Genomic DNA, 24,185 nt, shown 5'->3' on the forward strand with positions numbered 1-24,185 from the left:
AAGCAGGTACAAATTTAACAGCAGAAAAAAATATTCTGCAAGTTATCGGTCTCAGGAGCAAATGAAGATAGATCTGCTTTCTCAGCGCAAGCTTGCGTGCATTCGATCACTTACTTTGTAAGCAAAGCACATACTGAATATTTCTTTCAAGGAGCACCACGTCACTCTAACTCCTCACAGCATGTGACTGACACTTCTTACGTTATTCATAAAGGCGATGTCACAGGAAGGAAAATGAACAGTGTTCCGAAACAAAAGGGATGATGCTAAGGAGGCAAATACAACGGGAGCCACGTATTCCTTGGCGGGATTAGCTACCTTCACATTCTCTAGAAACAACAACCAGCAAGAACTTCATTTCTGAATGAATTTTGCCTGTGAGATTTCAAACTTCTCTATCTGTATTTGGGTCATGTGAAACATGTATTAGGCAAATGATCCCCAAGGATATGAGTATCTCTGAAGGTATGTCTATACACACACACACACACACACACACACACACACACACACACACACACACACATATATATCCCCAGTTGTGATTTCACACTTCCTGCAGGGACTGTCATCAAAATGCCACATTCTACACATGCAACTGTACAATAACCTTTCCTTCAAGAGAAGGAAAGACTTTAATGTACTCCAAGTAACAAAAACTGACAGGGAATTTAAGAAATGGTCTGAGGGTCCTTCAGCATCAAGGAATTCTGCAAAAAAGACAAATAAAGGTGCAGAACAATTACATCAGCAAGAAAACTCTACAAGTGTACCAGACCCTGTATCTCTCAACACACAAAATTAACAGCATAAATAATTTAGAACCTCCCTTCTCTTAAATTATAACTCTGTGAGTAACACTTTATCATAATGCTGATAATTGGGAATAGTGTGTTCATGCATGGTTGAAATTTGCACAATAAAAAGCTTTGCAAAAAAGTAGATCTATAGTGTGATCAGCCAAAGTACCTGGACCCTGTTGCTATACACTGCCTCCCCCACTTATGTACATATGGTCCATGGCTACTTTCATTCCACCACTGTGAAATCAAACGGTTGCCAGAGACCCCATGGCCTCTTAGCCCAGATCGCTTATTATCTGGTTCTTAACCCAAAGAGCTCACTGCCCCCGTAACACAGACATCATATATCCTAGTAAGAAACTCTAACAAAGGCTCTAAGTGAGACACTGAGAATTCTGGGCTGGGGATGTAGCTCCAGATCAGAGTGCTTGCTAGGGAGTACAAGGCTTGGATCTCAAGTCCCACTAGAACAGTTCATAAGTTCAGCATTTCCTATGATGAAAACTGAAGCAAGGTCTTCGATATAAAACATGGGCAAAAGACTATTCAGTACTATATGGAAAACAGCAGCATCTTCTCATTTTGAAACAATACTTTAAAGGTCTCACTTTTAAATCTTAAGATCCTTAGTATACATGCATTTTTACATCTAAAAATCTTAAAGATGTCATACTCTCATTATTCTTTTTGAAGAAAGTATATTCACTGAAAAAAAAAATACAAGATCCCCAAATCTGTAAGTCAAGGAAACCACACATAGACTATCTTTCCTAGAGCAGTTTTGTTAGTTGGATGCTTTCCACATATGAGATGAGAGCACTCTGCCACTGTGCTACATCCTAGCGCTAGACCTATTGTTCTGGTCTATTATTATTATTATTATTTCTTCTTTGACAGAGTCTCACTGTGCAGTCCTGGCTGGCCTAGAACTCAGAACTCAGTAGCTAGAACCAAGGAGATCCACCTGCCTCTGCCTCCTGAGTGCTGAGATTAAAGGTGTGCACCACCATCAGGCTTCGGATTCCTGCCTGCTAATAAATATCTCTCTTGGGGGGGAAAAAGTGACAATGAAGGCATCTTCTGCGAGGGTCAAAAAGGGGGAAAGAATTCTGTGTTCATCACAAGTGGCTTACAACGAGACAGCTCTCTATACCACAATGTCAGCATGCCTTGTCCAAAGCTCTGGGCTAACCTGGCAAAGAATCCAGGCAACTCTGAAATAAAAAGGAACAACTCAACTGAAAACTTTGTTCACTGGCTAACCCTGGGCAAGGAGAACACAGTCTACAGAATTTATCAATGGAGATTAAAACCCCCCAAACCAAAAAGCATCCTGGTGTCTATAGAAAGATCATCTTAATTCCAATTTAATTGCATGCATAGGACAGATGTGCACACTCCAAACCAGAAAGTGCCCTTCTCCTCTAAGACCTAACACGTGAAACACAAAAACACATGGATTGAATAGATGACGAATCTGAATCGTCATCATGAAAGCTATGTAACGTTTTCAGTTAAAGTCTGTATGTTATTTTTTGCTCACGGTAAATTTTGTCTTCCTCATAGTGGCTTTTGGTTGTTTCAAGGACTGGACAGCATTCAACGTCACATTGTGAAGGTGCGCATGTCCTCCTGGCATGGGGCCTACTTCTTTAAAGCCTGAAGACTACTAGGTCTAAACATTAACTGCTATTGTACACATGCAGACTACCAAGAATTGTTCTATAGTTCCGCTTCAGAATTTCAATGAATTTTATGTTTTACCAGAAAAATAGCTACTTAGTAAGATCCGAGGCTACAGTTAATTGCCCCAAACACAGCCAATCTTATAATTTATTGAATGCAATTTTATAATCTATCATTTACTTCATAGAATATGGGAACGCCAAGTACATCCACAATAATCTTTATGCATGTATGTAGAACACACAGGCTGAAACTAATTACTACAGCAGGTTAAAAAGGCAAATTAAAGTTAATACGTGCTAAGTGATATAATTACATTATCCTGGATCTAGAATAATTAAAACAAGATTCAAAAATACACTAATAAATCATGCATGCTCAACTGCACATAGCACCCTGCTTAATTACACTGACAGACTCTGCTGATTATTTTCATGTAGTAATATGAAAAGTAAGATATACTATACTGCTAAACCTAGTCCATGTAGCCCATTATTTCTAGGAAATGATTAGGCAGTAAATTTAAAACAGATTCCAAAAGCTAATGAAGCCATATGCATCATATAGTTCAAACTAATGTCAGGGTTAACAATGAGTTAATTCCTGCCTCTGAAAAAGATAGAGGAGATAGCAGATGAAATACACAACCATCAGCAGCAAGGCCAAATGCTGTCATTTAGGGAAAAGTATAGGCCAGTGGTCCTCAACCTCCCTAATGCTGGGATACTTTAACACAGTCCCTCATGGTGCGGTGACCTCCAACCATAAAATTATTTCATGGCTACTTCATAACTGTAATTTTGCTACTGTTATGAATCTTAATGCAAATATCTGACATGCAGGATATCTGATATGCAAACCCTGTAAAAAGGTCATTAACCACTAAAGGGGTTGAGACCCACCGGTTGAGAGCTGCTGATATAGGTGATGTTATTTTTCAAATAAAAATCACTACTGGGAGCACTAATAATAACTAAGACATTACATAAGGACTAAAGAACTGAAGAGTCCAAATAAGAGATGTTTTCTTAGGATTTTGATTTACAAAGAAAAAAAAATCACCACAAAAACACTCCTATGCAAGTAAGATTTAAAAAAAAAAAAATCTAAGGTTGTTTTTAACATGGTAAAGGTAGTCTACTCCAATCCATCTGTTGCAAATATTGCTGATGAATTTCTCATAACAGAAAAAAAAAACGTATTTTCTCCTGCAATTCGATTTCCCATAACGAAAGCATCTGAGTGAGACCGGAACACCGGGGCTGACAGGCAACATGACTGGCAGCTCTATAATCACGCTCAGCTCCTTGAACCACGGTTTCTATGGCAACAGTCTAACTGTCCGTTCTTACCTGCTCTCTGGTCATCCACTGTATTGAGTTTAGTCTCGTCAGCTACTGTTAAAAGGTAAATGTAGACTGGTTAGCCCAGTTAGTCCCCAAGGCCTCACATGCTTTACCCCTCCCCCAACCTCAACCGTTAGAGCACAACTCTTAGGCATCACTCCATGCAAAATAAAAAAAAAGAAAAGAAAGACACAACAAGCAAACATTCATAATCAAAAACTAAAAGGAGAAAAAGAGCAGGATCTTCATGCAGTATGCCAGTCACTTCCTCTCACAATCATGTGTTATTTGTATGTTAGTGTATCATCATTAGCCAAGGCAGTGCACCGTCTAATTTTATATATATGGATATATCTGACGAATTAATGCTTTTAGTCTTGAAGTTCAAACAGCCACCAGAAAACAGCATACGTTATGGTTGATTAACAAAGGTTTTAAACATAATTTAGTTTACACCTGTATTAATTGAATTACTTCTAGGGGTGGTTTTTGATTTAAAGAGAGACACTACCTGATTGGTGTCTGGCTGAACAACTATGGCTATTTCCTCCTCTCATTTGCTCCCAAACTTGTTCCAGAATATATTCTCTCAAGTTATTAATTTGATTCAAGGCCGTAATTGTTAAAACAGAAGAAGTTCTATCAGTTAGCACTTCAAGAAGGGCAATCAAGGAGGGCATTGGCAACCAAGCCCCAGACATGGATTGAGATAATGGTTTCTCTCCAAAATGTTGTCTAGGTAAAAATCTCACCAAATGAACTCTCCAAGGAAACTGCTTCTCAAACGGACAAAGTATTAAAATACCTCAGTTTGAAATGAAGCAACAAGGACACAGCATGGGTTTGCTTCCTTTCTCATCTAGAAGCACATGTCAACATACTGCTTATCATGTCAACATGCTACTATGAATAGTATGGGTATCTCAAACACAAAGAAAACTAATTTTTGACAAATTGGCACATTTTAAATTTATTTTTTTCTATTGCTAAAATTAAGTAGATATGTGTTTGGGACCTTCAGTTTCATCGGGCAGCATCCACGCCTTTATTTAGATAAAGATTCATGGAGATTGTACTCACTACCTAAATCCATGCTTTTTGATTTTCGTGTTTTAACGAAATCCAATTGACTGGCATCTGAAAATTGCTTTGTGCGTTTTTCTGACATACTCTGGCGTCCAAATCCTTCTCGTTGAAAAGCAAGAACCGGATCAACATCTGGACTCAAAGAGCTGGGGTAAAGAGAAAGAAAAACATGAAAATATTTACTAAAAAGTAGAGACATTCAATTTTAGGAAAGAACGTATATCTTTTAGTGCATGGATAGATGCATATTATTTAAAGATTTAAACTAAACAACACAATATACCTCACTTTAAAAAGGGGACTAACTGGAAAGTAAGAGAAAAAAAATAAAAACTGATTTAATGTTAAAGTAACTCTGTGGGTGTAAATTTTCTTCTCTATTTCCCTCTGCCAGTTTCTTCATGGTTTGGTAATACATAATTATTTCTGTTATTGTTTAAAATGAGTCTGCTATTTGTCAGACATTGGAAAGGTTGAATATTTGACAAGACTTGCCTTGTACTGTAACATGTAACCGTATAAATTGCAATTTAGCCATTTCAAAAAAGATGAGTTCTGATGGAAACTAATACAAAGGCCCACACCTGGACAATGTGCAGACACCGAGAGATTCTGGAACACTCCATCTGAAATGAGATGTCTTCATCACACCTCTCCCCTCAAGGCTCAGGGAGGTATACAGAAGAGGAGGAAGAAAGATGATAAGAACCAGAAGAGATGGAGGAATCTAACTAAACAGCATCTTCCAGACACAACGGGGCTGATGCACATACACACTCATAGAGACTGTGGCAGTGTGCAGAGGGCCTGCACAGGTTCAAGCCAGAGGAGATCCAAGTACTGGGAGGGGGACATGGACACAGGTGCCCATGCCTATCTGTAATTGACACCCACTTGCAAAGGAAAATCTAGCTTTCTCCAATGGAATCTCATTGAGTAAATTAACCACATTTAAGGGCAGGCCCCAGGCCCAGCAGTAGATGGCCAACACAAAACAAACTCAATGGTGTTTTTGTAGACTTTTTGTCTCACATTGCTTTGTTTGGGCATTGTCTGTCTTATCATGAGTCTTTTGCTCATATATTACTATCTCTGATTTTGTGTTTTTAATGGTGTGTCTGTGTGTGTTTCTTGTATTTTTCTTTTCTTTTTTTTGTGTCTGTTTTTTGTTTTGTTTGTTTGCCTATTTGTTTTTTTAAAGAGAGAAAAAAAGGGCAGGGAGCTGGGTGCATAGAGAAATGGGAAGGAACTGGAAAAAGTTGTGGGAGAGGAAACTGCTCAGAAAATATTGGATGAAAAAAATTTTTTTCAAAAAAAAAAAGGATGTGTTCTGATCATGTGTGTGTGCATGTGTGCTTTCTCTAGTATTTTAGAAAAAAAGCAGAGTAATGAGTATGCAGTCCCTCTGAAATAGCCAATCACCTGAAAAGACCCCAGCTCAGTAAATTTCCAACAGAACATCTTCCGTTAAAGGTTCTGGGCCAGGCAGACCCAGCTCACAATAATACGGAAGGAGAGATCCCTGTTCTCTGCAAGTTCTTCAGAAACATCCCTCTAACGTACAGAACAGATGCTGGAGACACTCAGCTGAGAGAGGACTAAAGTCCTGAGGAAGGCAGGAGAAGCATGGCTACATTCAGATGACCTTTGATTTGGGTGGCACCCACAGGGGGGCTCAAGGGAAGAGAAGAGGCACAAGACAACCAGCAGGTGATAAGGTTTTCCACAGTGCTTTCCCAGGGGAAGCGTGGGAAGGCCACATGGAACTGCTCTTCCTTATCAAATCTGGGTATGCTTTAAGAGGTACTACTACATGCCCCTACACAGCTCCAACTTCTCTCCATATGACACACTGAAGGGATAAACACAACAGTTTTCCTTCAGAGGATACAGCCAACCTACCTCCCTAGCCAGGCAGAAGACTGCTAACAGTGGTTTGGATGTGAAATGTCCCCCCAGAGGCTCGGGTATTTGAAGGATGTGTCACCAGTTGGTGGCATATTTGAGGGATGTGGAGGTTGAGCCTTTCTGGAGAGACAGTGTCATGGTGAGTGTGGGGGGGGGGGGTTTAGGAGGTGGAGCCTTACTGAGGGGGAGTATGTCATGGGGCGGGGATTAGGAGGTGGAGCCTTGCTGAGGGGGAGTGTGTCATGGGGCGGGGGTTAGGAGGTGGAGCCTTGCTGAGGGGGAGTGTGTCATGGGGTGGGGATTAGGAGGTGGAGCCTTGCTGAGGGGGAGTGTGTCATGGGGCGGGGGTTAGGAGGTGAAGCCTTGCTGGAGGGAGTAGGAGGAGGAGTTTCTAACTTTCTCTCTCTCTCTCTCTCTCTCTCTCTCTCTCTCTCTCTCTCTCTCTCTCTCTCCTTTTACATATGGTTGAAGATGTGATCTCTCAGCTTCCTGATAAGGTGGCCTGCTGTCATGCCTCTTCTGCAATAATGGACTTGCCCTCTGGAACTGTGGGCCAAAATAAACATTTTCCCACAAGTCCCTTTTGGTCATGGTGTTTTTTTACAGCAAGTAAAACTAACTAACACACCCCTCCCCTCAGCTAACTAATGTGTCATGTTGGGGCTGTGAGGGGGCTGCTTCTACTGAGGCAGCTGAATTGACTATAGACTTGCACATGTTTCCCTGCCTGCGAGCCACAATGAGCCTGCACTGTGTTGTGTGAAATAACACACAGGTAAAGGGATGTGCTCTGGTCTGAGTACGGAGCAAAACTTTAACTGCAGTTCACCAAAGGGCATGACAACAGGTGACTCTTGAAGAAGTGCTGAGCCGAAGGTGAAGGAAGGTTTCCAGGAGAACCCTTCTGCTGGAAGGGTGGCATGGAGTGCTCTGAGCCCATTAGCCTTCATGTGCTCCCCAGAGTAGCTGGCTCACTCATCTCCTAAGTTAATGAGAGACCTCAGAAACATAAGGTAAAAGCCCTTTGCATCCTGCCATGCATATGTTACTGGACTGGACATTGTTAATATATATAATGGAGTTTTTATCTGAATCTGTCAAATGTTAATGGACTAGACATCATTAATGTAATTTTTGGCTGTATATATTGTATATACTTATTGGATAGTTTTTCTTGTATTAGTTATGAGCCTTTTTAAATTTTAGACAAAAAGAGAGGAAATGTGGTGGTATTGTGTTCCCCAAAATATTGTGTACCTTAATAAATTTATCTGGGGTCAGAGAACAGAAAAGCCACAAGATACTTAGGCTAGAAAATGTTAGCACACGCCTTTAATCCTAGCATTCCAGAGACAGAAATCCCTCTGGATCTCTGTGAGTTCAAGGTCGCATTGGAAACAGCCAGGCATGGTGACACACGCCTTTAATACCAGAAAGCGAGCCTTTAATCCCAGGGAGTGGTGGTAGAAAGCAGAAAGATTATAAGGCATGAGGACCAGAAATTAGGGGCATTTGGCTGGTTAAGCATTCAGGCTTTGGAGCAACACAGTTCAGCTGAGAGCCATTGGGATGAGGACACAGAGGCCTCCAGTCTGAGGAAACAAGACCAGCCGAGAAGTTGGCAAGGTGAGATAGCTGTGGCTTGTTCTGTCTCTCTGATCTACCAGCATTGACCCCAATAACTGGCCTCGGGTTTGATTTTATTAATAAGAACTTTTAAGACTCCTGCTACATGCATAAGCTATGATCATTACCCAGTGAAGACAAGCTATCTCGGATTATGCTAGTAATGCCACTGCTGGTGTCTTTAGTAAACACGTAAAGAAATGGACACCCTCCCTGATCGTGGCCACCAAATACAGAGCAGGGTGCACATGTGACCCAAGGCAGGCAGGCAGGGTCAGAGAGGAAGAGACCTATAGCAGACAGTGAACTTGTCCTTAAGTTCTCCTCCCCCACATGTTACTCCATAATTTTTTTTTCTGCTAAGCAACTCAGATGTCCACTTTGCCTAGAGAGAGAATGACTGTTACTGGAAATATATTATTCAGTGTTTGTCAAAGGGCAGGAAAACTAAATCCCAGAGACCAGCCCCTGAGCCAAAGTACCCCCTGAGCCAAAGGGCAGGAAAACTAAATCCCAGAGACCAGCCAAGAGCAAGGCAAGAATTTCTATTTTTGTGTTACTATTATTTTAGATTTTTTATTTTTGAATTATGTGTACATGTTTGGAAGTAACATACCCATGCATGAGTGGGGGTGCCCTCAGCCTCCAGAAGAAGATATTGGACTCCACTCCTGCAGAAGCTGGAGTCACAGGTGGCTGTAAGCAGTTGCTGTTTATCTGATGTGGGTGCTGGGAACTGAACTGAGGTCCTCGGGAAGAGCAGCAGATGTTCTTAACTGCTGACCATCTCTCCAGCCCCCAGTTCCTGCTTTTATAATACTAGCCCAAATCTCAGTGCATGGCATTTTGTTAGCCCTGTAGTCTCTCTCAATCTTTTCACTGGAGACACAGGATCACGGCTCTCGAAAACTTTTGATAGTCTGAATTTCCAAGAAGTATTATCATACTTATCCAGGAATCTGATGTGTCAATTTAAATGCTAGGATCAGCCTTTGACAAAGATATCCAATAATATCCAGAGCAAAAAATCCCCCAGAATTAGCCAGGTATAGTGCTGATTCTTTTAACACCAGCACTCCAGAGGGAAAGGCAGCTGGACCTCTGTGAGTTTAAGGTCAGCCTGGTCTACACAACAATTTCTAGGCCAACCAGGCCTACAGTAAGATCCTGTCTCAAAAACAAACCAAACCACAAACATCCATAAGATAACCATGACTCAATTCTGTAGTGACAAACACTGAATAATATATTTCTAGTAATAGTCATTCTCTCTCTAGGCAAAGTGGACTTCTGAGTTGCTTAGCAGAAAAAAAAATATGGAGTAACATGTGGAACACTTTAAAAACTGCAATAAAGCATTACATTTGTAGACACAATGATTTGAAATATAGTTATTTACTTACTTACACATGTATTTGTGTGTGAGGGGTTTGCATCTGGTCACCTGTGTGAGGGTGCCTATGTACATGTGTGTACAGGCCAGAGTCAGCATGTGGGTATCCTCCTCAGTGTTCTCTACTTACTGAGGCATGGTCTCTGGCTAAACCCAGAGTTCAAAGTATTGTTAGTCGAAGCTAGCGAACTTGTCCCTAAGAGCCCCCAGTTTCCATCTCCTGTCTGCTAGGTGTGCCCAGAAATTATGTGGGTGCTGGCGATCCAAACTCAGGCTGTCCTGTTGTGGGGCAAGCAACTCCTCCACCAAGCCATCTCATCAGCCCCATTAGTTGGTTTATTTTGGGGAGCCCTGCTTTTACCCATGTTGGCTTTAAACTTTTAATCCTCCTTCCTCAGTCTCCTGTGTACGGGGCTTACAGATGTTCACCACCATACCCTGCTGAAATACAGTTTTAACAGAAGATTCTAGGAAAGAATTTTTAAAGCAATCTAAATTCTTCCTGCCAACATTGCTTAAAAATCTCTATTAAGCATACTTTCAAACTCACTTCATATCCTCCCAAATATTGCTATTATCAATATTAGAATTTGCTGTTATATTTTCTCCTCTCTTTAAAAAAAATGGTTAATGGCCGCTACATCAATTACTAGATTGAGAAAAGTACATTCTATTAGTTAACAAATTAGAAGTATAGCCATTTGACACATTTAGCCTTCCATAACTATGCAGTCAACTATAAATGCACACATTTTAAAATGTCAAATGAGCTTGCAAATTAATAAGACTTAAAATAACTAAATATTCTTAAAATGTGACATAATTAATTTTTCCTGATTAATCTACTCATTAAACTTATTTCAGACACAATAAACAGTACACTAGAATATTATCAAGATAGAGTGCAAGGCTGGCAGATGACACCCTGAAGAAGCCATATCGACCCATTACTGAAATTCCAGTTATTAATCTTGCCTCGCTGACCTTCTGTTTTTCTAACACTTTCATGTGAGTTGAGGGAGAGATTGTCAGAATGGCAAAGCTAACATTCTCAGCTCTGCGGCTGACCAGCTGGCATGCATGCTTAGATAACCCTCCCTTCGTCTTTCCTTTGCCCTATGTCTCCCAAGGAAAAATCCTAGATGTTCTCACCACCATTGTTTGTTTTTTCAAATCCACCTCAGGGAAATTAATGGCCCAAGCTCTCCCTGCAAGCCAACTAACTATGTCTTGGTACCAATGCAGATCTGTCTGTTCCTGCTGCGACCCCCTCCACAATGGCTTGTCATGGTGGAGACTCAAAGGCTTTTGCCTCCTTGAAGAACACCATAGAGATAGATGTAACTTCCTTTCCACTCTCACTTCCAGCGGGATACAAGCTGCAGTCATAGTAAGAGCACTGGCGTATTGCTCCCCCACCCACAGCAGAAGACTCACTCAGGCCTCAGCTATTATCATATGGTCTCTGGCTCAGCTCTCTTATTATGTCCTGAATTTCCAAAAGAGAATTCAAAGGAAAGAAACATAAGCTAGTGATGAACTTTTCAAGGGCCCAGGAACAGGTCAAGTTCTTTCAAGAGAACATCGGCAGAGTTAGCAAACATATTAACCGTGTTTTCCTGAGCTCATGTAAGGAGGAAGAGGAGGGTGGGGAGGAAGGGGAAGAAGATGGTGGGGAGGAGGGGGAAGAGGAGGGTGGAGAGGAGTGTAGGGAGGAGGGGTGAAGAGGAGGGTAGGGAGGAAGGAGGAAGAGGAGACCAGGGATGTTTTACTTTGTTAAGATCGTCATGAAAATGTAAACACAAAAATGCCAGCCCTCAGCACCTCCAACCTAATGCCTAATGTGAACAGGTGGGGAGTGGGTAGGAGATGTCCTGTGAAACAAGCTTTGTTTGATAACTTGCTTTCTACCACACACGTAGACTAAAGGACAGGGTGGTGTGTGAGTGCCATACAAGTTGAGTAGCATCAAACGCTTTCTTTTACTGTCACAGAGGCAAAAGAAAGAAAGGAAGGAAGGAAGGAAGGAAGGAAGGAAGGAAGGAAGGAAGGAAGGAAGGAAGGAAGAAAGAAAGAAAATAATTATTAGGAGAGTATTCTCAGTCTGTGTCTCTGACAGAAGCAGCTCAAAGCCTAGTAAACAGCTGTGCTATAACTCTAGAGAGGAAAGCTGAGGTTGGGGACTTGGCTCTGGGGACAGAGTCCCTGCTGCCCAGGCATGAGGACTCACTTTCAGATGTCCAGCACACAGTCTAGGTACTGAACAGCTAGCCTAGCTAACTGACATGCTCTAGGATTAGTGAGTGACTATCAAAAAAAAGTCAGGTGGACAGCACTGAGGAGGACACCTGATGCCAGCTGTGAGGACACCTGATGCCAGCTATGTTGACTAGGTTTATGCGAACCTGACACAAGCCAGAGTCATCTGAGAGGAGAGAGACTTAACTGAGAAATGCCTCCGTAAGATCTGGCTATAGACGGGCCTGTAGGGCATTTTCTTAATTAGAGATTTATATGGGAGGGTCCAGCCCATTGTGGATGGAGCCAGCCCTGGGCTGGTGATCCTGGGCTCTATAAGACAGCAGGCTGAGCAAGCCAGTAAGCAGCACCCCTCCGTGGCCTCTGCATCAGTTCCTGTCTCCAGATTTCTACTGTTTGAGTTTCTGTCCGGACTGCTTTTGATGATGAATTATGTGGAAGTATATGTGAAATAAACCCTTTCCCCTCCAAGTTGATTTTGGTCGTGGTGTTTTATCACAGCAATAGAAACCCTGACTAAGACACCAAACTATGACTTCTATATGCACACTCCCGGGGAGCATACCCCAACCCATGTGACATATATGCATATATTCCCCAAACAGAGAAAAAAACCCTCCAATAGGTCTCCTCTAGTTCCCAAGCACATTAACTGTGAATATTTAATCTAATTGTTGGAATCAATTCAGGCATTTACTTAAATATTATTTATCCAATAAGAAGCTCCCGTCCTGGGCTGCTTACTCACCAGTCGGCTGAGTCACTGATGGCGGCCTTGGCCCACGTGCCGGCCTCCGTCATTATGAACCCCACATCATCATGGGAGCTGGAAGAGGACTGGTCAGAGAGGTGAGGAGGAAGCACAGGCAGTCTGTCATCTTCGATCATGACCGTGTCATCATGTGGCATGTTCACCGTGGGGGACAGCTGGCATTTACCTGACCAGTGAAAAGGAGAAATTCTAGATGTCAGTGCAGGTGCCAAGCCTGTTAATTGTAAAATTTTGCTACATAAAGAAACCCTTAAGTCTTGACATGCCCTCTCAACCTGAGGGAATGATGATTTAGTGTATTTATCTCTCATAAAGCATTGTCACACACGAACCTCGGGTCCATATGACTGCTTCTGCAGCACCGTTATACGGTATGCAGCATGGCATGTAACCTCTCTGTTTTAAGTTTCCCAAAGACAAGGATGATCTCCACAATGTCTTAATGTGAACATAATACACAGCTTCTTAGGCATGAGAGTCCTTGGGGAAGTTTTACCAGGAATTCTGAAGGAGAACCCCACAAACTCACAGTGATCATCTATCTACTCAAGTGCTAGGTGACATTATCTCTGTCATTAGTAAGTCGCACCCCAGTGAAAGAGGAAAAGTACCTATAGGGCAGGGTAAGTTGAGTGTGAGGACTGTGCCAATTGTGTGCACCCAGGTGGATGATGGGCAAATGTAGGTAGGCTGCAGAGAATGTCAACAAACGTTATCAGGGTTAGGTTTGGAATGGCAGCTATGACTTTTCTACTAGCAGGAATAGTGGCATTTATCCCAGAAAGTGGCGACAAAATTAAACCATGATGAATTCAGGTGACACTTGACAAAGCCTGGCACACAAGTCTGGGAGAATGGCTTTGAAATGAGAGTGGCCTAGAAGTAAACAGCTTAACATAGATCCAGATGTGTTCTGTGAGGCTCTGAGGCCTTCACTGGGAGGATGGGATGTCAAATCTGATCATTCAGTCAGGAAAGGCTCCAAGTATCTCTGTCCTCTGTCTAGTCCCTTGCAGCAAAATTTGTTGAGGTTCATAGTTCAGCATGGCATTCACACATCACAGCCTTTCTTGGGGCAAAATTATGTTCCAAGTCCTCGAGTCCCTAAAGGTAATGCTGGAGTATAAATGCTGTCCTTATCCCCGATCACTGGCAGTTCTGGCAACTTCTTTCCAAAATCTGTGCCATTTGTTTCTACACATGGATACACTTGACAAAATTTTGGCACAGGTGCACACCTGGTAAGAAGCTGAATTCACAGGACAACCACCACAGGACATGGTACACTAAAGTGTGTACCCAAGCAATCAAGGAACCATGACAATCTCCCTGCCTCCCTCATGGGATGACAGAAGACACTCCCTCTAAGCCTAATGTCCACATCTGTTCAGTCAATGGTACTAGGGTACCAAGTAGTAAGTCTACACTCGCTGCCACTTTGTGCAACATGCTCTTTCCCATCAAAACAGAGTTTTCAGAATAGTTCAACAAACATGGATTATCATTTGAATATTAGTCTTAGGTCTAGCTTTAAAACTGAGGATTCATTAATATATTGGGTAAGCATAAACAAACTGGAAGGATAAGTTTAAAGCAGTGTATCTTTCTCTGGCTGTTTCAGTAAAGAAATAGAAAATTACTTAAGTTGCTGTATATCTTTTAGTCCTTACAAAGACACTTGCTAGAAACTACAAAGGCATCATTATTTCACTTTAAGTGGTCTGTTATAGAAACCATGCATGTTCATTAAAGCCTCTGTTCCACATACCAGCTAAAAAAACTTGCTACTGTGATTGAAATGTGGCATTGTGACCAACTGTGGACTAGCAGCTTCTTATGAATGCTCATGACACAAAAGTAAATCAAATGGAATCATTTCTCTGTCTTGATTTCAAATCACCAGTTTCTTCCCACTCACGCTGTAGGATACTGGAGCAGAAACCTATTCAGCAAAATGTCACTTGTAGATCAGGTAGTAAATTCCACCACCACTGACCAAAAAAATGTATTCATTTAAGACATAGTTTGTCTCCAAAGTGACCATATTGAATTCATAAAGCAAGGGTTCCTTCCCCTGACTAGAGAGGCATATGCCACATTATTAAATACCAAGTCCTCACCCAGGAAAAATTTAACCAAGGAAATATCACAGAGCAATCATTGCACACCTTTTAAAATGAAGCATGCAACTCCCTTGCACTGACACATATATTCTTAGTGAAAACCTTTAAGATATACAGAACACTGACTGGATCATACAATCCCTTCTTGAATATGTGTGTGTGTGATATATTGTTTTGTGTAGAAACATTGTACTTTGTATGAGACACTGACAGAATCTCTCTCTCTCTCTCTCTCTCTCTCTCTCTCTCTCTCTCTCTCTCTCTCTCTCTCTCTCTCTCTGTCTCTCTCTCTCTGTCTCTCTCTCTCTCTCTCTCTCTCTCTCTCTCTCTCTCTCTCTCTCTGTCTCTCTCTCTCTCTCTCTCACACACACACACACTCCACAAATGGCAAAAAGTCTCTCCTAATACTCTCCAGTCTAATATTCTGTAAGATGTCAAGATCTGATCATCCATATTCTCCTCCTCTTAGCTTGCCTGTGAGGAACTACTCCAGGATCTGGTTTTAGAAACCAGCAAGGTGCCAGACATCTGCAGTTGAAAGCTACATGTTCCACCGAGACACACCAGGACCCCTTAATGACCTCTGTTGGCCTTCAACACATCATAAACAAGAAGACTCTGAATCATGATTCAACGTGGCTTCGGTGTTTTAGATGCTAAATCCCCCCACCCTCAACTATTTCATCAACTATCTACAGACCACAAAATCAACATTTAGGGTCTTATACAGTGAAACAATAACATACAAGATGATTGTTTACTAGACATTTATTCATTGATGAATTTACATGGGTCACAACACAATGCATGATATCAGGAATAAACGAAATGAAAACTGTCAGCAATAAGACTCATTATGAAACCAGCATCAATGTCTCAGTTTTCTATGTCAAACTTTTAACAAAATGGAAATATTCTCAACATAATTATTTAAAATTGCCATAAAAGTACGAATATAGAAACCACTGAGATAAATAGTAAAATGAAATAAAATTTTAGCTCAAAATAAAAATTGCTTTAAACAAAACTATGCAGACAAAAACTTAAAAAAATTATGTTCTATGCTCCCAAAGATGAATTTGTGATGTATGTTTTGAAGTAAACATGTTGGTAAACTGTGCCTATTATTTCACTGCTGAAGAGTTGGAAAGGTCTTTGAAGGCTTATCAAAGGAGAAATCCTAGGTAGGCTCATTAAGGGAGACTCCAGTATGATCTGCTATTGTCCATCCACCTACCTACCTATCTCCTCACTGACTTCCTTAACTATTCTTGTGGTGCTAGGAGCAGGGCACTGCACATGCTGGGCAAGGGCTCTTAGCTACATCCCCAGTCCTTATGAGGTACCTTCTAATACAAGACTAGGAGCCGTGTTCTACTAACATCAATGGCAGTGGGAATCCAGTCAAAACATGACTGTGGTTAACTCTGGCCTTTGGTCACATTTCTTAGTGATCTATCCAAAGAGCCAGAGATAAATGGGCTGTTACCAAAGAGGAGCCCAACGCCCAGGAAACCATCCATTCAAATTGTGGTTGATAAACAGCATGTACCACTTCCATCCAGGCACTCTCCACCAGCCTGTAACCATGTAAATAAAAGAGTAGAATGGAGCATGTGACGCTCATGAGGAAGAAACATCTTAATCACAGTGGGAACTGGGGGGGTGGGGACTAGGCTCTGGAGACACCTCCATGCCTTCCAGGCAATGTGGTCCCTAAAACTTACCATGAGATCTTGGCACTCCCCAAGAGAGCTACTTTTAGAAAAAGGAAATAGCCAAAACCAAAATAAAGCAAAAATCATCATGGGGTTTTGGGACACATTTCTTTTATCTGATAAGTGAGAGAGTGTGACTGAGGACACCTGACATCCTTCCAATTAGAAAAGATGTTTCTTTTGGGGGTGTACATTTTAGAAGTCTCTCTTTCCTGGGATGTATATCCATTCAAAATGATCACAGGTCTTAAAAATTCCTTTGGTTGCCTGTACAAAGTATCCTTTGTGAAGAATTGCTCTGCTCACATAAAACTAACCACTTCTTTGTGTTATCAACAGGAATTCCAATACCTTTCTTTCCATCATATGAAACCATGGTCACACAGGAGTGAGGTGAAAGACCCAGCAGATAGTCATGAACTAGTTAGGTAGCACCTGCCAGTACAAATCAACAGGCTGATAGATGCATGGCACGCTGATACTGGGTATTGTTTCACTACTAATGGCAAAGTAACATCTTTTGCAAGATCTCTAATCTCAGTGTTACCTAACTTCACCAGTAGCATGCAATCCTTAAGGCCAATAATACTGGAATAAGGACGGGGGGAAAAAAAGCATAACTCTGAAGTTTGTAAACAGTAAGATAAATTGAATTAAGCTTATATATTTCTCTAGGTAAAGCCGCATGGGGCTCCTAGTTTCCAGTACAGCATCTAAAACATGTCTTCAGAACATGGACAAGTGAAGTCATTGAGAAGCTCCGGGTTCAATCCCCAGTGTCCCTTCCCCCAAAGGTATTCTACTGGAAAAACTTGGCCTCCTGAAACTGCTATCATCCCCCAGCCCGTATGTCCCAGGACATGTGCAGAGCGACACCAAGCACAGCGGGAGGGACCAGCCTGCAAGGGGCATCATCATAAGTGTGAGGGTTCATTACATACCTAGCACAGGGAGGGGAAACACTGCCGACCGGGTTACCCGCTGAAAAGGACTAACAAGTCAAAACTACAAAACTGGGTGACAGAATATGGAGACAATGACGTACTCCTCAACCCGTGTTACACATTTCAATAAGTCACTAGGTGAAAAATCGGGGTGGGAGTTGGTATGTGTTTGAGTGTTAGGTTTTCGCCTTCCTCTGAAGAACCAGGGATTGGAGGCAGGATGCAGGTTACAGGAGCTGCTGTACCAATGGGCTGATCAGTATGGCAAATCCTATGTTCCTATAATAAAGGGGAAATTACAGCGTATCACTTTGTATGCACACAGATCCAGGGACACATGCACACATTCTTTCTCAGGGGCTGTGAAATTTTGTCAACAGGTATGAATTCAACAAAGATGCTATACAGCAAAGCCAAGAAAGTGGAGATAACCCAGCAGCAGTGACGAGTGCTAACAAACAGGCAAACAGCAAACTAGAAGCTGGAAATGGTGCCTCTTACACCTAAACGGGGCTCAAGCCAAGAGCGAGGGCTGCCTCCCTGGTTCTCTCCTGCCAGGCATGTGAAATTAGAAAACTACTGGGAGAGCACAGCCAAGATCTCTTTGACCACGGTAAGAAACTGAGAATTTAGCAATTTCTCCAGAGCTAGAGGAGGAGGAAGAAAACTGACATGAAGCTGCACTGGTCATGCTGATCTACATATCTTCCGTTTTTTCTACAGTGCTCAGTGGAAAGCTCTTTTATGAGAGCGACCGTTCCTTTACTCAACCACGTCTACTGCACCACCAGACCTGCCAACACAAGCTTTCATTAAACACCCCAACAAACTAACCAAGTCTCTGTCAATGATGCCTCACAATGGAAACACGTCTTCATAATAGATCTGTTTGAACACATTCAAAACGCAACTATACTGAGGGTTTTACTTTAGAGAGTTGCAACATAGATCATAATCTGAGTTGCTTTACATCAAAACTACTTTTTAGACTTGAAATCTGAAAACTCTCTCGAGTTAACCCCCAGATGAGCAGTTCTGTAAACCCAGCCCCTCCAGGGTCTGTTAGGACAAGGCTGAGCATCAACAAGAAGGGCACTTACAATGGCTCCACCCACTGGGTGGGGCCCAGAAGGCAGCATGGGGTGGATCAAACAAAGGCACAGAAGAGGAGCTCAGGAGGTAAAGAAGGAAGCTGGGTTCTTCTCCTGGCTGTTGTTTATAAGGACATGTCTCACTATGTAGCTCTGGCTGGTGAGAACCATCCATCTGGAACAAAGTGACCTCAAATTTGGAGATCCACCTCTGCCTTCCACCCCAGGCACTCACCCACTGAGATTAAAGGTCTGAGCTAGAATATCTGGCAAGACTAAAGCTTTGATAAAGCAGAACTGTGACAAAGATTTTACGGAATGCCACTAAATAATGAATACTTCATGTAAACATGTATTTTTCATGTGTCTCAGCAGTGCTACTGCGTGACAACTTTTAGATTCCTTTTCTAAAGTTGGTGCATGTGCGCATGTGCGTGCGTGTGTGCGTGTGTGCGTGCGTGCGTGCGTGCGTGCATGTGTGTGTGTGTGTGTGTGTGTGTGTGTATAGGTACCTATGTGTGCCAGCCTTAGGCACTGCTTCTCAGGAGCTGTGTCCACTGTTGTGGGGACTGGGAGACTGCTCACTAGGCTAAGCTGCCTGGCTGACCAATGAGACCCAGAGCCTCTCCTGTCTCTATGTCTCAGCACTGGGACTACAAACATGGACCACCACCATATCTGGCTTCTTCATTTGGGTTCTGGGGATGGAAAACAGATTCTTATGGTCACACAGCAAGGATTTTACCATCTGAGCTGCCTCCCTGGCCAATGCCATTTGTTAAAACATAGCTTCCCCTACTGTTCTCAACAAGCCAAGCATATTTTGGTTATTGAAAACATGTCTTTCATATCCTTTTCCTTTCTGTCCTCATCATATAGCTGGGAACTGAAGCTCATTTAACCACCTGGTGCATAGAGATACTTTTCTCACATTCAAGTTTCCTGCATGACCATAATGAACCTGTTCTCTTTTCTCCAGGAAATACAGGCCTCCTTTACATTCATGTTGCATCAATCCCCTCCCCATGAACCAGGATAAGCATAAACATGAGATGAGATGAAAGATGAGGCAAGCTTTACCTGACTCACCCATTATCCTGCTGAGTGCGGCATTCCTGGTGGGCGACTCTTCCAGCCCCTCAATCCCACTGTAGAGGGAATGTGAGATCCTGCGCTCTCGGTCATCCACCTCTGTTTCGATGGGCAGCTCAGGTGCAGCAGGGCTCCCAGGAGACCGAAGCTACAGAGAAAGGGACAGGGGGACGTGAATCTTGGAGGCTGGTTAGCAGCATGGGGCCGTTATAACAACTTTCTAAGGCTTGCATCCAACCAGGCCTCAAATGAACTAGAACTGTCCAGCCTACACCAGAATCATTTGTTCTGTCAGCCTGGCCTAATGACCGACTTTCAGGAGCACTTTATCCGATACCTCCTATGAAGCCCTGTTACATTTCAACCACCGAAGGAAAAATATATATATTAAAAGATTTTTTTAAGCTGCACCTTATTGCTTATTTTTTCAATTTGTTTGTAAGCATGTACTGAGGTCAAGACAAGCTATTGTTTAATTTAAAACTCCTGCAACCTGTTGCTCTGTGGAAGACAGGCCTTGTCCAAAGAGATGCTAGGCTTGCTTAGTTTTGTACCTATGGGACAGAAACATGTTTACCACCTCCATGTATAAGTTTAGGCATCTTTAGCAACACATGCAATGTAAACTCTGTAGAAATCAAGACTCGTTGTATAACTGTAAGGCAATCTCTAAGTTTGAGGCAATAACTGAGGAACACTTTAAGCATGCACAGAAAAGTATGAAAGTGAGACTCAAACTTTTTTTGCATGTATATGTATAGTGTGTGCATTATATGTATGGGTTTTGAATGTGTGTGGGTTCATGTGTTCTAGTGCTCATGCATGTGGAGGCTGGACGTTGACCTTAGGCATCTTCCTTGATCACTCTCCACGTTACTGAGGCAGGGCCTTGTTCATTGCCATTAGTCTACCTAGCTATCTTGCTCAGGGGAACTCCATACCTCTACCTAAAGAGTTCTAATGTCATGGGCAGCTACTATGTCTGCCTGGCCTTTAGGTAGGTTCTAGGGGTTCAAATTACAGTATTAACACAAGTACATTATCCACTGAATCATCTCCCCAGCTTAGGACCGAGTATCTTCATGAAACACACAATAACATGAGCATTAAGCAGGTTCACGCAATCTAATACTACATGAGTAAAAAGAAGGAAGGCAAGAGCTGGGAGTGTGGCTCAGTTCCCACAGTGCTTGTTGAGCCTGATGAGACCCTGGGCTCTGTCTCCAGTACTGAATAAACTGAGGACAGTGGTTCACACCTGCAATCCCAGCACTGGAGGCAGGCTGTTCAGAAGTTCAAGGTCATCATCTGTTACAGAATGAATTTGAGGCCAGTCTAGTATACAAGAGATTAAGTTTTAAAAGATTAAAAAAAAAAAAAAAAGTTTGTGCTGTTTTTAAAAGGTCAATCTCTATGGTGATAGAGTAAAATAGTATGTAGTCATCCTTATTACAACTGTGTCCTACAAGTCATCCTCTCCATAGAAATAGCTAGAAGAAGATGTCCATGTCAGGAAGGACTGAAACCCTTTACTTGGTGAAGGGTCTGGCACCACAGGAACCATAAGAACCCAGGTGACTAGCTCCTTGGGATGGTCCTAAGGGCACCAAGCCCAGCAGGGAGGGCCTGAGATGAGCAGGAATTTCAGACACCCAGAGAACCTATACCATTCAACCAGGAAGCGGTCCTGGTGTGCTGCCTTCCACAGGAAAGATTATTGCTTCTTTCTAGAAACTATCCTCCTTATATAACGAGACAGCTCACGAAGTCCAAGCTGTAGGCTTACCGCTCCCAGGTTGAGAAGCACTGGAGAGGCGGAACCGACTGAAGGGTCAGGAGAATAACAACTGGGGACTGTCAAGCGGCAGGAGAACACCAAGCTTGCAGTGTGGCAAATTAGACTAATAAGGTTGAAACTGTTAAATCAGGGTTTATTAGTTTTCTCTTGAAACTACAGATTACACCGGACAGCTTTACTGACAAGTAAAGCATTCAAGGTCTCTGATATAAAGATATAAAAGAATAATGTCTAAAGGACCATGATACCTCAATTCTAAGATACCTTGGGGAAGCAAAAACAAAGACAAAACTCATTCCCTGTACCTTGAGGGTCAAGGAGCTTTTTGAAAACTGAAGTTTTAGAACCGCTGGGTCACTCTGTAGCAGAGTGCTCGCCTAGCATGCCCTGCCTGGCCCTGGAGTCCATAAGCAGCACAAGTTAAAAAAAAAAAAAAAAAAAAAAAAAAAAAAAAAAAAAAAAAAAAACTGTTAATTTTAAATGATAATATACATTAAAGATATTTGCCATGTAAGTCTCTAGAAACAAGTTCTGCTTGCTATAGGATATTTTATCAGGAGAAAAAAAAAATCTTTGCATTTGCTTTCAAAAATAAATTTAGCGCAACTATACCACTATACAATTCTGTAATTTTCTGTTTTAAAAAACCTTTATAAACATTCTTATTTTAAAAAAAAAATTAAGTATACCAATGGAATATTTTAAGATTATATTAAGTGAAATAAAATTCCATTAAAAAAGAATGGGCGGGTTTTGTAGAGAAAATCACTTAATGTGCCTGTCCCTAAAAAGTACACATGTAAACATCCTCCACCTCAACCACGTCTAATTTACATATGAAAAGACAGACTTAAATGATGCCATCAATAATCTACTATATAAATATTTAACAGAACTTAGAATGCCTTTTAATTTCTCCATCTTCATTGTGGTTTCACTTCTTTGCTTTGTTTTTGAGACAGGGCTTCACTACCCAGTCCTACCATGTCGGGAACTCACTATGTAGAGATCAAGCTGGCCTCAAACTCACCCACATCTGCCTCTCTCTACACCCCCTGAGAGCTGGGGTCACACTGGCAATTTCTCCATGTTTGTTTCTTTGCTTTGTTTTAAGGGGAGGTTGTTTGTATTTTCAAGACAGGGTTTCTTTGTGTAGACCTGGCTGCCCTATTACACCCTCTGAAGACCAGGCTGGCCTTAAATTCAAGAGATCTGCCTGCCTCTGCCGCCTGAGAGCTGGGACCAAAGGCATGCACCATCACATCCAGCTAATTTCTCCAGTTTTAAGAGAAGGGACTGAAAAACAGTTTGGTTTAAAGTTTTTTGATTTTTTTCCCCTTTTTCTTCAAGAAAACCAATAGCAGAGGGTGTCAGCTGGCCCACTGGCCATGCGGAGGAGATGCACGCACCAGTGAAGAACATCCCCCACTCATCCATGCCTCGCCAGTCTCCACATTAGTACCTTACTAAAATTAATAAAAATTAAATAAAAATCAGGTATACTTTTAAAAATGAATAAAAGTAGAAAAACGTGTGTGAGCATAGCTGTACTTCTCAGGCTATTCCATCTGTTCGAAAGGCAGAAATCTACATTCCCACCCACCTGGGCCAAGGGCAGAACTGGGACGACCCTTCCACTCGTCTCTAGAACAGACTTTTGGTCTACTGAGAAAAGAACAGCAGCTGTTTCCAGCACAGGACCCATTCCGTAGGATGGAAAATAGCCCATTTCTTGACTCATTGACCAGGAATTTATTTCCCTTTGTGGTCACTATGCAAAGGAACTAACAAGCAAGGTCAATAATAAAGGCCCTCATGAATCATTATTATAATTTTATTTGCAAGTATAAACTCTGTCATAGGAGGAAGTTATTAGCAGCATAGGCACGTATGAGATTCAGTATTACATAGTTATCCCTCAGTATCCTTGGGAGTTCTGTGCCAGGGACACCTGCAGACCTCCAAATCCAGGGATGTTCAAGCCCTTATCTGGAAGAGCACCATGTTTACACAGAACCTACACAGGTCCCCCTACACAGTCTTCTCTGATCTATGACAACAAAGAAATGTAAATGGTGATAAAGGGCTGTTAGACTATGCTATTTAGAGTAGATGATACCACACATCTATGTATGCTAGCACAAGGGGACAATTTCCCTAATATTTTCCTCATGGAGAATGTTGGTTTTTTATGGAACCAGAATAGACTCTGCAGGTGAGAGACAAGCTTGGAAGTAAGCATCAGCTAGGGAACATGTAAAGAGAGGATGAACCTGGAAGAGCCTGAGGTTCACAGATACACGGTAACAGGCAGGCCAGGGACCAGAGCCGCAGAGCAGCAGCAGAGGATAAGTGAGTAGGAAGACCACATGCTCGGAGGTCTCCAAGGTCAAGCAGAACAGAGCCCAGAGGCATTCCTCAGGAGGGCTTTGCATGATGCCAGAGGACCAGAGTTAGTGCAAGATAGGTTTGAAATGGCAACTAGTGAGGGGATCCCACATAAGGACCCGCCAATTTTAGGCAGGTAGTCTATATAGAGA

At 42.1% G+C, this 24,185-nt stretch overlaps 1 protein-coding gene across 6 annotated transcripts in view; it reads right to left on the minus strand.

Moving 5' to 3' along the window:
* Pard3 (par-3 family cell polarity regulator) overlaps window positions 1–24,185 on the minus strand; it is a 559,217-nt gene that overhangs the window by 201,269 nt on the left and 333,763 nt on the right. For 2 of the 6 annotated variants that reach the window (XM_059263788.1, XM_059263785.1), the window contains exons 15-18: window positions 19,845–19,995; window positions 12,856–13,045; window positions 5,006–5,067; window positions 3,842–3,886 (exon numbers count right to left, since the gene is read on the minus strand). In XM_059263788.1, coding sequence (XP_059119771.1) covers window positions 3,842–3,886; window positions 5,006–5,067; window positions 12,856–13,045; window positions 19,845–19,995 — 448 coding nt within the window. Of the gene's footprint in view, window positions 1–3,841; window positions 3,887–4,915; window positions 5,068–12,855; window positions 13,046–19,835; window positions 19,996–24,185 lie in introns of all 6 variants that reach the window. The other 4 variants (XM_059263787.1, XM_059263784.1, XM_059263786.1 and 1 more) reach the window with 2 other exon arrangements.

The sequence above is a fragment of the Peromyscus eremicus genome, chromosome 5, assembly GCF_949786415.1.
Source record: "Peromyscus eremicus chromosome 5, PerEre_H2_v1, whole genome shotgun sequence".
Lineage (NCBI taxonomy): Eukaryota > Metazoa > Chordata > Mammalia > Rodentia > Cricetidae > Peromyscus > Peromyscus eremicus.